The sequence below is a fragment of the Glycine max genome, chromosome 8 (assembly GCF_000004515.6).
Source record: "Glycine max cultivar Williams 82 chromosome 8, Glycine_max_v4.0, whole genome shotgun sequence".
Lineage (NCBI taxonomy): Eukaryota > Viridiplantae > Streptophyta > Magnoliopsida > Fabales > Fabaceae > Glycine > Glycine max.
In genome coordinates, this window is record NC_038244.2 from 7,208,551 (window position 1) to 7,220,713 (window position 12,163).

The 12,163-nt window shown below is 32.3% G+C and overlaps 2 protein-coding genes across 6 annotated transcripts; both read right to left on the reverse strand.

Annotated features, from left to right (window-relative positions):
• Nucleotides 1-1,847: 1,847 nt before the first annotated feature.
• LOC100793641 (uncharacterized) lies at nucleotides 1,848-4,483 on the reverse strand. Of its 4 annotated transcripts, none has more exons than XM_041018065.1 (5): nucleotides 4,247-4,483; nucleotides 3,777-4,172; nucleotides 2,642-3,056; nucleotides 2,331-2,520; nucleotides 1,848-2,061 (listed from the first exon to the last, which is right to left on the reverse strand). In XM_041018065.1, the coding sequence occupies exons 1-5, from the start codon at nucleotides 4,404-4,406 to the stop codon at nucleotides 2,044-2,046; spliced, it is 1,179 nt and encodes a 392-aa protein (XP_040873999.1). In that variant the 5' UTR covers nucleotides 4,407-4,483; the 3' UTR covers nucleotides 1,848-2,043. The 4 variants fall into 4 exon arrangements, with proteins under 4 accessions (XP_040873999.1, XP_040873998.1, XP_006585080.1 ...); XM_041018064.1 differs by having other exon boundaries at nucleotides 1,848-2,216; XM_006585017.3 differs by having other exon boundaries at nucleotides 2,303-2,520.
• A 1,005-nt stretch (nucleotides 4,484-5,488) lies between these two features.
• Nucleotides 5,489-9,516, reverse strand: LOC100795769 (cysteine-rich receptor-like protein kinase 10). Of its 2 annotated transcripts, none has more exons than XM_014778796.3 (6): nucleotides 9,212-9,516; nucleotides 8,969-9,140; nucleotides 8,460-8,670; nucleotides 7,109-7,343; nucleotides 6,605-6,755; nucleotides 5,489-6,088 (listed from the first exon to the last, which is right to left on the reverse strand). In XM_014778796.3, exons 2-6 carry the CDS (start codon nucleotides 9,077-9,079, stop codon nucleotides 5,684-5,686), a joined length of 1,113 nt encoding a protein of 370 aa, XP_014634282.1. In that variant the 5' UTR covers nucleotides 9,080-9,140; nucleotides 9,212-9,516; the 3' UTR covers nucleotides 5,489-5,683. The 2 variants fall into 2 exon arrangements, with proteins under 2 accessions (XP_014634282.1, XP_003532692.1); XM_003532644.5 differs by having other exon boundaries at nucleotides 8,969-9,108; nucleotides 9,212-9,515.
• Nucleotides 9,517-12,163: the final 2,647 nt, after the last annotated feature.

The window sequence follows — 12,163 nt, forward strand, 5'->3', positions numbered from 1 at the left end:
TAACATGGATACGGATATTCTATGTTTTGATGGTTGATTTTTTTGTCACTAACGATATTTGATCATGTAAGGTTTGATATTCTCTCTTTACCTCTTATAATTTTAGTCACATCTTTCGTATTCAAGCACTAAATATTACATTTGAATTAATGAATGAATCTCAGCCTTAGAATAACATTAAATTAAAGCGATAAGGCTCGCTTTAAGAATAAAATTTAAACCTTGGTGTCCACTGATTCTATCCCACTGTGAGTGTAGGGTAAAATGGTGAAACGGACTTATGTGGTGCTGGATGAAAGGAAAAGGGGGAAAAATATGATCCGGACCAAAATGATTTATTTGGTCGTTGTATATAATCATTTGGTTTTGAATTTTGATGAACTAATGATTTATTTTGGACAACAATATCATTAATGTTGAGTTGAAGAAGGACCCAAAAGCACGAGTTAATCAGAAGGAGGCCAATAGGACCGTTGTCACCAGGTCGATTCGTAACATGTGAAATTGAGAGATTATGTTTAAGAATAGAAGGGGAGGAAAAAGTTAATAAAATGCTGTTATGCATGTGGTCCCTAGTCTATTGGTATATATTCTATCTTTCTGTTATGCAATAGCCTATGCTAGTATGCCGAGTATGAGTTTGTTGCACTAGAATGAGGGGTGCTGAGATATATGTAATGAATATTATCAGATCTGAATTCTCTCCCTTAACCTCCCTTAAACTCCTGGAGTTACTCCTACTCGAAAGGAAATTATCCCCTCTTATCACAATATATTGATTTTTTTTAACTTATTCTATTTGGCTAATGCTTCATGTATGTTGTCAATGTAACATTGCACATGTGACCTTATTTTTACTATTTTCGTATTTTGTCAACTTACTGCCCTATTTTTACAGAAACATGTGCTATAGTCCTTTAGCTTGCAACCAACCAGATCTTAATTTCTTGTGTCATGAAGTACACCAGTGAATATAGTGATGGTGATTACTACATAGTTTCAAGTAGTGAAGAAAGTTGTGATTGTTCAAACTGAACTGAATTGTTCTGAATTCTTCCAATTGCAAATGTGGTTCACTCGAACTAAATTGCAAAACATTTCTAACAAATCAAACTGAATTATTTTATAGGTGCACTGAACTCCGTTGGGAAAGAGTGGAGTTGAACTAATCGGAACAACGGTGCCGGAACTATCGGTAGAAGGTTTTTTTTATGGGGTTGCTGGAAAGCAAATTCACTCTATGAAAATGGGGGGATGCATTTGGGAATCGGGATTTAATTCAACCGAGAAAACGGATGAATTCTGCACATTGGACTGTGGTAAGTTTCGAAAAAAGGAAAAACTTTGAAAAGCGAAAATTAACTAATACTCTATCTGTCTCAAATATAAGAGAAAAAAAATATTTTTCTTGATTTTAAATATAATAAAATTTTAACTAATTTTACTTTATTTGATGCAACTACCTCTAAAATATCTTTCATTTAACTGAAATTTTAATTCTAATGACTCTTATTAAATATTAAATATGATTAACTAACTTTTTCAGATAGCATGCTTCGATTTTTTTGTTATTATTCTTATATTTGAGACTAAACAGAGTATTTTATAACTATTTGAATTGACAGGAGGCACTAAAAAATTGGCTCGAGGAATATTCGACTAATCCTTCCGAAGGATATAGTCCTTCTCTCAATTAACTGACTCTTCCCTCTCTAATGATCCCTAACTACTTTTCCTCTACATTTTTTGTCTCAACAGTATACGTATGTTTTTTTAAATGAAATAAGCACCCTAAATTTAAGACGTGTGACATGTTATTGATTACTTAGACAAAGTATGGGCGGGAGTAGCAGAGAAATAGAGATTGCTTATTACTCATAATTGTGCTTGTTACAGAGTGAGGTGGCTATTCTCTCTATTTTGTGGAAAAGCACGCTAGAATTGGTCATTGTAAACTGCGGTTATAAAAATCCCTTGCTTCAGTGTGAGGTCATTCAGCCTTTTCTATGATCAATGTTACTCCTCAAAAATGTAACATTTGAGTCAACTAGCATACAATATCTGTCAAGAGGTAAAAAAAATTATCCATTATTCAAGCACTAAATACGAAAGATATGACTAAGAGGTCAGCCCGGTGCATGAGTCTCCCCTGCTGTTGCGGGGTCTAGGAAGGATCAGATGTAAGAGGCCTTACGCTCTAAGCAGGGAGGTTGTTTCTGCAACCGGAACCCATGATAAGACTCATACAAAAAACCAGGGAGCAATAAAGAATTATGGCAGGTGAATGTCAAAAAATTCATACATCAGATCTGAAAACCTCAAGCAGGAACCTGATTAGATTCTCGCAACCTCATTGACTTCGCATGCAGCCTCTCCATGAAAGCTGGATTGGTATGAAGCCTCTCTTTTACGTATGAAGATCGAGCATCATCCACTAGTTTATTAGCTTTCCCTGCCTCCTCAATGAGAGAGAGAAGGGTCCTTAAGCAGTCCTTTCTGTTTTCTTCTCGATGTTCAAACCTTCAAAATATGGAAAAGAACATTTCAAACACAAATGTGGCTGCTTCCAGTAAAGGCCCATACCCAGATGCTATAAGATTGAATAATACATGAATGACTTTTTAAAAAGATAGAACATTACCTCTCACTAGTTATTGTAAGCTCATCTCTCCCTGGATGATAACGTTTTCCTACCAATTCTCTGAGACGGCGAAATTGGTATTTTGAAAGCCCTAGCTCCTTCACGGTAACTGACAGTTTCACTTTCCTGTTTTTTGGATGCCAAGCATCACCACCAGGAGCAAAGACTACCCGAGTTTGCCACCGCAGAATTGGACCTTCACCCGGTGGATCATCCAAGTCCTTTTTCTTATCTGGCACAACAGTATCATCAAACTGTGAGGCCTCCTCTTTTTCCATTTTGTCCAAGTATTTCGCCACAATCTCATCCTCAAACTTCTTAAACTGTTCGTAAGCTTCTTCAGGTTCAAGTTCACCTCTTTCACACATGTCCCCTAGCTCATTAAATTTTACTTCCACCTTCTGTTTTATATCATCTATCATAAGACATAACCAAATCAGCAAATTAGCACATCACTTAAACCACTTCTAAAACTGCAATTGACAACTACACTAAAATTCAAAATGCACGGAGAACTGTCTCAGATGCAAATCATGAAATTTCAGCTGGAACATGCAATAAATGTAAAGCACAACATAACAAGATCAAGTGTTGTCTACAAAACCCATTTAAACAGAACTAATTAGCCAAGACCAGAGTAACAATCAACACATAGATTAATGATACTTAAATAGTAATAGTACACTCCCTACATTCTCCTCTAAACTTTAATTACCATTCACTACACAACAGGATTATCAGTAATAGTACTTTAACATTACAAAACATTGATTTTGCAAAATTGATTTTGAAGTATTGTGATTTATGTTTGGATGTTTTTATTATAAAATCAAGTTTGGGATAAAATTCAGTACAAAATTTTGAATTTGGATCCATGCAGAAACTACTCAAAGTTGCTTCAACCCAGAATCAATCATAAATTCTTCTCCAGCGTGAAACCAAACATTTGAAAATGTATTCAAAATCAATTACGAACTCAGAATCAATTGCCCAAAGAGAAACCAAACACGCACATCAACAAGCAATGGAATCAAAAATCAAGTTTCTCCAATTTCAATGTAGACAAAACTTAGATGCATATCCTAATGTAGTTTTGGTACTATTTTCTAATCAATAATTGAGAATGGTGTACTACCAGGGAGGAGTTTGTCCCAGCTGAGCATATCCTCGAGAATCTCCTCGCACTCCTTGGTGTCCCTAAGAAGCCCGTGCTTGATCCCGTCCTCAACAATGTCATCCCACTTTTTATCATCCATGTTGAAGTACTCATCCTTCACCATCCTCTTCATCACCACGTCCCTGGCGTTGTACAAATCGTCGATCTCCTCGTCGGTGTCGTGAATGGACTCGAAGTCGGACTCAAAGTCCCGGTCGTCGACGTCGTCGAGGGGACGCATGCGGAGCTCCTCCATGAGCTCGTCGTCGGTGTCCTCGTGATTCCCCGACAGCTTCCGCTTCAGAATCGCCTCCATGATCGACGGGAGCACCTTCTCGTCGCCCTTGAAGTAGGTCTCGATCTGCGCTTTCAGCTCTGCCAAGGGAAATTGAAAGGTAATGGAAGAAGGTGTAAAACGGCGTCGTTAGAGAGAGAGAGATGGATAATACCTTTGTTGTTCACGTCGTCGATTTGGGGAACCGGTGGGGGGTTTTCATTGGAGGAAAAGAGTCTGAATTGAGGACGAGATGAAGCGGCAAGTGCGAGGGCGGAGTGATGAAGAAGGTTGCGAGTGTAGAGACTGCCATTTCTCACCAGAGTTCTCCTCATCGCTCTCTCTCTCTCTCTTTCTTTCTCACTCTAGGGTTTCTACTCAGTCTTCCCGCTTAACCCCTTTTCTGTTTACTTCTCTATTTTTATTTTTATTTTGTTGAACTGAGTGTTTATTCTGTTTACCTTTTATTATTATTTTTTTAGCTTAAATATATTTTTTTATCTATATAATTTGATATTTTTTTCATTTTTGTCTCTGAATAAAAATATTTTAATCCTTAAAAATATTTTTTTTTCTTAAAGTGCTTCAAATAACACTTTAAACTAAAAAAAAGTTTTTTAACAATAAAAAATATTATTTAAGACATTTTAAGAAAAAAAAAACGAAACAAACAATAAGAATTAACACGAAAAAGAATATTATTATAGGAACGAAAATGAAAAAAAAACATTAAATTTTAGTGACAAAAATATATTTAAATCTTTTTTTCTCCTAATAGAAATCATGGGCAAAACTTTTTTTCAAAAATGTTAAATATGTATGTTTTAAATTATTTTTTACCCGAAAGTAAGATATCTCATTACCAAAAGTTTGAGATTAGCTCTCAAAGAGATAGAAATTACCGAAATAAATTATCTTTTCCGGTAAAAATCAAATTTCTGCTAATAAGTTTTAAAAATTCAATCATCTACTATGTTAAAATTTGTTAGCATAATATTCATTTTTAAATTGTCATATTCATAACACAATTAAATCACTTTTCAAGGAAATAAATTAATAAAATCATTTATTTTTGTACATAAAGCTCACCTCACTCTTTGTTTTTTGTTAAGCACAAAAAGGCGTCCTTCCATATAAGGTTTGGAAATCACTGGCCAACGCCCAACTACTTCAACGCTTACAAGAAAGCATTTGAATCTTGTATTCCCTTATATGTATCTTGTATCTTTTATTGCATTTTGAAATATCCATTCTGAGATATAAATTTACATTTTGAAATAGATTTTCCGAAATACAATGAGATGAGAAATGCTAGATTCAATAGTGAGAATACATGAAACAAATGCCTACACTAATACCATTCTGCTTCAACAATTAACTTGCTTTTGAGGTGAACCCGCATGAATGAAACAATTGGTTTTTGTGTAAACCATGGAAAATGAGAGATTACATAATTTCTCACTTGTAACATTAATTAAAGAATAAGAATTCACTTAAGCCTCGATCGCCATTCCTATAGCCTCGATCTATTTACATTCTACTTAGTTCAACACCACACATACTTACATTGCAAAAAGAATAACAGCAATATAGTGAAGCTAGACTAAGCTAACTAACCCTCCCGAATTGGACGTTTCCCTTTTGGGTCTGTTTCTGCAGTAGCTGAGATAGTCCCCGTGGCACTAGTAGTAACCGTGGTATTATAATTATTACTAGAATCAGAAGTGTGTGAATCAGAGGCACCAGAGGTACCCACTGTGGAAGACAATGCAGAGTGTCTCCGAGGTCTTCTGTATCTTGAACCTGGTACTCCTGGTCTCGTAGGTTCTTGCATGTTCCCTGGCTTCCTCGACAGCATCACAACCACGCGCCTCATCGTGGGACGTAGCTGAGGATCGCCTTGAGTGCATAACAGACCCAGCTGAACGCACATTGCTACTTCTTCGGCTACTATCGTAGATGCTAATGCAGAATCCACAATTTCTAAGCTCTTCCCTTTCTTGTACATCTTGTATGCCTATAACGAAAAGAAAAAATATTGCAAGTTTGATTCTCTCTCTGTTAATAAAAAAAATTAACATTTGTCCATTAAAAAAACAAAACACGAAGGCAAACATCAAATTGGGCTCGGTACTTTTTATAATTTGGGGTCAAAAAGCAAAAGGTCTAGTTCTTAATAGGAATTTTAGATGCAGTTTGATTATGTAGGCATGAGATAATGCCGTGACGGTGAAGTTAGGTTAGGGGTGTTGAGGTTAGAGCTAATTTTGTAAAGACTGAAAAGGTGCATTTAAGTGGGTTATCAATCAATGTCCAACGACCAGTTGCTACTAATTAATTAATTGATCGATGTCCATTGACCAGTTGCTACTAATTAATTTATTGATAAATAAAAAGTCCTCAAAACTTATGGAAATGTCAATGAGACGCATTTTCTTTCTAGAAAAATACAATAAATATTTTGGTGATAGAGAAACAACTATAACTAAACCCTCAGTGAAGGAAGTAAAAAATAAAAAATAAAAACTCTTACCCAATCAAGCAGATTTTGCGCATCCACGTCCAAATTAAAAGAAGAGTTTCGTTGGCCGGTGATCAACTCCAATACCAAAACTCCATAGCTAAATACATCTGCCTTCACCGAAAGATTTCCATGCATCACGTATTCCGGAGCCATATACCCACTGTATTATTCCCAAGTATTAGTATCAGTATTTTTATTATAAGAAACATAAGAGTATTAATTGGGTGATTTGATATATGATGTGCCATGGGTATTTACTAATATTTTAATGTATATTAAAATTTAATATACATTATCATTAAGAAAATTGATAGGCATAAAAAGTATATTGCCGCCCCTCTTTTAAATATTATCATATGATTTTTATGTTTTTACTATAATCAATATTTTTTCAATAAAAAGTTTTTTTTATCCTCTTAGTATCAAACCATGGCACATCATATATCAAATCACCCAATTAAAAACTTGCGTGTTAGCTACGACTCGTCTTGGGAAATAAAAACATAGGCTTACTTGGTTCCAGCCACACGTGTATGGACCTGGCTTTGATCTTCCGGGAAAAGACGAGCCATCCCAAAATCTGCAATCTTTGGCGTCCATTTATCATCAAGCAAGATGTTACTCGCCTTGATATCGCGATGGATGATGCAATTGTGTGAGTCTTCGTGAAGATAAAGCAACCCCTTTGCCACGCCTGTGATTATTCCAATCCTACGTTTCCAATCAAGCTGCTCTCTCTTTTGTGATTCTGCATCATCCATTTCAACTTACTGTTAAACAAAAAATTAATTAATCTCTAACAACAACAAGCACGATTTTTTTTTTTTAAAGGAACAACCATCATAAATTCAATTGTCAATTATTTTAGTAGAATATTGTTGGAAATTCTTGGTAACTACTTGTATTTGATTCTTATGAATTAAAACAAAAAGTGCCTCGCATAAATCATGATTCCTAAATTTATATTAACTTGATCAGATTTAGTGGATTAGTAATTATTCCACGACAACTAATATAGTATCTAGAAAAGAAGAGTTCAGGTTTAGGAAGTTTCCAGCATCCTTCGTAGAAAGTGGAAGCGTGATCCAAACTTGAAAGTTCGTTTTCTAACTCCAAATGCTACCTTTTAATAATTAACCCATGTGCTTGTTTCACAAGGAAAAGAGAAAATGGGAGGGATGGTTCATTCAACAAAAGTCGTCATGGCTTTGATAAGATGAATGAGGAGTTTCGTCGTGAACATTCTATTGTCTACGCAAGATATCCGATGAATCAGATAAATGAATAATTTTATGTGCATGAAAGTCAAGGTCTCGGGTGAAGTCTCTTTCAGAGTTTCAGGTCCATCATGGGTCGACATAATATAAAAAATAGTAAAAAAATAACTATATTTGAAGAAAATAGATTTGGTAAAGGTGAAGTTAAAATTGAACGGCACATAATTATAATTATGCAAATAAAAGTTGATTCTGATAGTGGAATGGAAAAATTGTTTGACCATTAGAAGATTTAATCACAAGGAAAAGGTACGCACGGAAAGACCATGTTCCGCAGTCGGCTAGACCAAATGAAATTTGGGCTGAAGGGAAAAACTCAATTCACATCCTTCATGGTAATTGGTAAATAATATGGACTAATGCTTAATTATCTTGATTGAGACTGTTAAAATTAAAATAAATTTCATCTTCTAGAAATAACGCTCACCAATTCAAATACCAGCACACCAAATCTTCCATTACGCTTCACAGACAAAAAGGCATGGTTTAAAAACAATCCTAACTGGAAGCAACTTTTTGAAACATAGGATTCATTTCATCAATGATTTTTGTTGGACAGAATAAAGGGTTGGCATAGAAGAACTTACTGAATAGAAGTTTGTCTAGGCTTTCATGAGCAACATACTCATAAACAAGTAGTTTCTCGGTGCCATGGACACAATAGCCCACCAAATTCACCACATTCCGATGCTGCACACGAGCCAACAACTTTGCCTCATTCATGAACTCCTTCTTCCCTTGGTTCGAAGTGTGTGATAACTTCTTCACAGCAATCTCTCTCCCATCATTCAGCTTCCCCTGCAAGGAAACCCCCAAAACACAAATTCCACTTATTAAAATGAGTCTTAGGTTCTCTCATTTTATCAAGTAAGCCACAATAATAATAAATAAATAAAGCATTTTGTTTTTGACGAATTTTGCGCAAAAGGGGGGAAAACCTAATACTTGCAAACCAATCAAGTTATTGAATCCAACCATTAATTTGATTCATTTTCAGAGAAAAGCTTTCTCAGTTTTTTTTTTTTCTTTCATGCCACTCATGCTAGCAACATAAGATAAAACAAATAACAAAAATGGTGATTAATTTTGAATTTACCTTGTAGACGGGTCCAAAGCCTCCTTCACCAAGCTTATGAATAGCACTAAAATTCTTAGTAGCAGCTGCCAAGGTTTCGTAGGCGAAGATCTTCTGCTCCTGTGCAGCCATTTGCTGTATGTCAGCTTCATTGTTTCGCTCTGATAAAACACGACAGAGCAGAAACAGAATCCTAGTATAATCAGAAAACTCATCGACCACAAAATTAAAACGCATGTTGAAGAAGAAAGAAAGGGAGATTACCTTTAGGGGAACCGAATTTGAAGTGTTTAACAATACTGTGAAGAAAGCTGTGAGTATTAGACTTGTCCTTGTCCATGCCTTGCGGTGTCTATGATTCCCGATTCCAAGAGATGCCCATGAAACAGGAACGGAAAAAGAGGAGTCTTCTAGATTGAAGCAAAGTTGTGATCTTTTTGGAAAAATAAAATGGGTTCGTGGGGAAATGAGAGGTGTGCACGAGTAAGAGAACAAAATAGAGTTTTTTTTGGGTTCTGAGAGAACAATAAACACAAACAAAGGGAAAGAAGACAGAAGCGTGTTGCGCTTCTTGACTTAGTGACACGAGCTTGACTTTTCTCTATGATCAGATCAATAATAATAATGGATTTTTTTTATTATGTGCCATTGTCATATATAGTTTAAAAGCATTAATATGATCTATTAAAATTATTAAAAATTTTAAAAAAATATTAATATGATTTTTTTGAAGCAAAATATCAATATGATAAATACTATTTTAAATAATTTTATATCTTTGACTTTATTATATTTTTACAGATATATTGTTAAAAGTAATAACAATAATAATAATAATAATAATAATAACAACAACGAGGATGAAGAAGAAGATTTGAGTGTGAAATTTGCTTGTTTTAATGCGGAGAATTTAAAGAACATTATTATTTTCAAAGAGGCCTCAAAAATTCAAAACAAATGTTAAGGAAAATTTTATGTAAGTAATTTCTATGTCTGCTTTTGTATTAGTATACTTAATTAATTTCATTTATTATACCATGTTTTTAATTTAATAATAGCAAACATGTTCCTATTTTTTTATATAATTTCAATTGAATGTGTTGAAAATATGAATAGTTTTTATATTGTATATGATATAAATTAAAAATTGTTTTTATATAATTATTTTAAGTTATTAAAAAAATAAGTGATTAACAATTTTACACTTATATAACATCAAAACCAAACCCTTTTTAGTAAGTTATTTATATCATAGATACCAACCCATCAAATTAGTTGGAGAGGAACTATATTTAAATTTCTTAAGATTTTATATTCAAATTTTATTGATGAAAAAATGATTGGAGGAGAGACTCAATAAAAATTATCAAATATATTTTTAAATAAACATTAGTTATCGATAAAATTAATAGATATTATACACTAACAACATGGTGACTCAAAAAATATTATATACGAAATTTTATATTATAAGTTATTTGATTTGATAAAAAAATACTCAAAGTGAAATATGATTATAGACTTATAGTTTTTTTTTAAAAAAAAATACTATATGAAAATATTACTTTATTACAAAACCATTAATGAAAAAACTTATTTAAAACAATAATTTTTCTAAAATTAAATCTATTTTGTCATTGTGTTAATTAGTTAATATCTTTAATCCATTCATATAATATACCTTGACTGAACCTTGATTAATTTATGAATAAATAGTTATTTTTGTTCTTAAATGTGTAGAGTGTCGACAAATTCGTCTCTCAAAGATAAAAATTTAAATTTTAGTTATCGAAAGTGAAAAAAGTGCGCCAAATTCATCAATTTGTTAACTTTCATTCGTTACCGTGAATGAAAAAATAATTATCAACATGAGTGTTGAATAGATTGGACCAAAATGTCAATAAGTTACTATTGGATAAAAATGTTAGTAAGTTACTATTGGATTAAAATGTCAATAATTTCTCATTGGACCAAAATGTTCAATAATTTTTTTTAGATCAGAATGTGTGTATGTTTCCATTGGATCAAAGTTAACATTCGATCAAAATGTTAATAATTTTTTTTGGACCAAAATATTAATATGTTTCCATTGACACGGGAGTTAATACTTTACCAAAAATATGAAACTCAAACAAACGATAAAGTATTGTCACATTAAAAATTTTATAACAACAAATATATTATGTTTATAATTAAGTTTGTTCTAACTTATGTTTGTTTCCTTATTTTTTTTAAGTGTTTATTGTAATGTTATGTTTTCAACAATAAAAAAATGAAAGAAAAATGAAGATTAAATCATATTTTACCCTTAAATGAAACGAAATTTAGGATTCAACAAATTAGTCTAATAGAAACCTACTGACATTTTGGTCCAATGAAAAATTATTGACATTTTGGTCAAATGGTAACTTATTAACATTTTGATCCAATGAAAACGTACTAATATTTTGGTCCAACAAATATTTTGGTTCAATAAAAAATTACTAATATGTTGGTCAAATGTAATTTATTGACATTTTGGTCAAATGATAATTTACTAATATTTTGGTTCAATATATTCAATAGTCATGTTGACAATCATTTTTGTGACATTTTTCGTCTCTCTATGCTACGTAGGTCCTTTCATTGATAGTAATAGAAGAAAGTTAAATGAATTTGTTGTATTTTTTTCACTTTTGGTAACTAAAATTTGAATTTTCATCTTTCGGGATGAATTTGTAAGTACTTTATACATTTAGGGCCAAAAATGACTATTCACTCTTTTTTATTCTTTAAAAAGTCTTTGAGATTTTGTTTTGTTTCGACAAAATAATAAACTTTGACTTATGATACTTGATATGGATGTTGATTATTTACAAATTTAATTTTAGACTATTTTGACTATAAATTTAATTCTAATTAAAATTGAGCTTCAAATGAATTAATTAAATATTATAATAAAATTTTAGTATGAAATTATCAACTCAAAATAAAAGGTATACATATTTTTATTTTAATTGAATTTTTTTTTATCATTAGGAAATAAAACAAACAGAAATATACTTTTAAAATACAAGTATACCTTAATAAAGTACAAGGAAACATTGTATTTTATTGAGTTTAATTTTGATATATTGTTAATTATATATATATATATATATATATATATATATATATATATATATATATATATATATATATATATTTCACTCAAACAATTACAAATCATTTAAAATA

Excerpts from the sequence above, each read along its gene's own strand:
- LOC100793641 (XM_041018064.1), bottom strand. The coding sequence starts at position 4,406 with ATGAGGAGAACTCTGGTGAGAAATGGCAGTCTCTACACTCGCAACCTT. Across the intron at positions 2,521-2,641 it reads CTTACAATAACTAGTGAGAG|GTTTGAACATCGAGAAGAAA; the intron begins GTAATGTTCTAT and ends CATATTTTGAAG. Across the intron at positions 2,217-2,330 it reads GGTTGCGAGAATCTAATCAG|AAACAACCTCCCTGCTTAGA; the intron begins GTTCCTGCTTGA and ends TTCCGGTTGCAG.
- LOC100795769 (XM_003532644.5), bottom strand. The coding sequence starts at position 9,287 with ATGGACAAGGACAAGTCTAATACTCACAGCTTTCTTCACAGTATTGTT. Across the intron at positions 9,109-9,211 it reads CAAATTCGGTTCCCCTAAAG|AGCGAAACAATGAAGCTGAC; the intron begins GTAATCTCCCTT and ends GTGTTTTATCAG. Across the intron at positions 8,671-8,968 it reads GCTTTGGACCCGTCTACAAG|GGGAAGCTGAATGATGGGAG; the intron begins GTAAATTCAAAA and ends GTTTCCTTGCAG.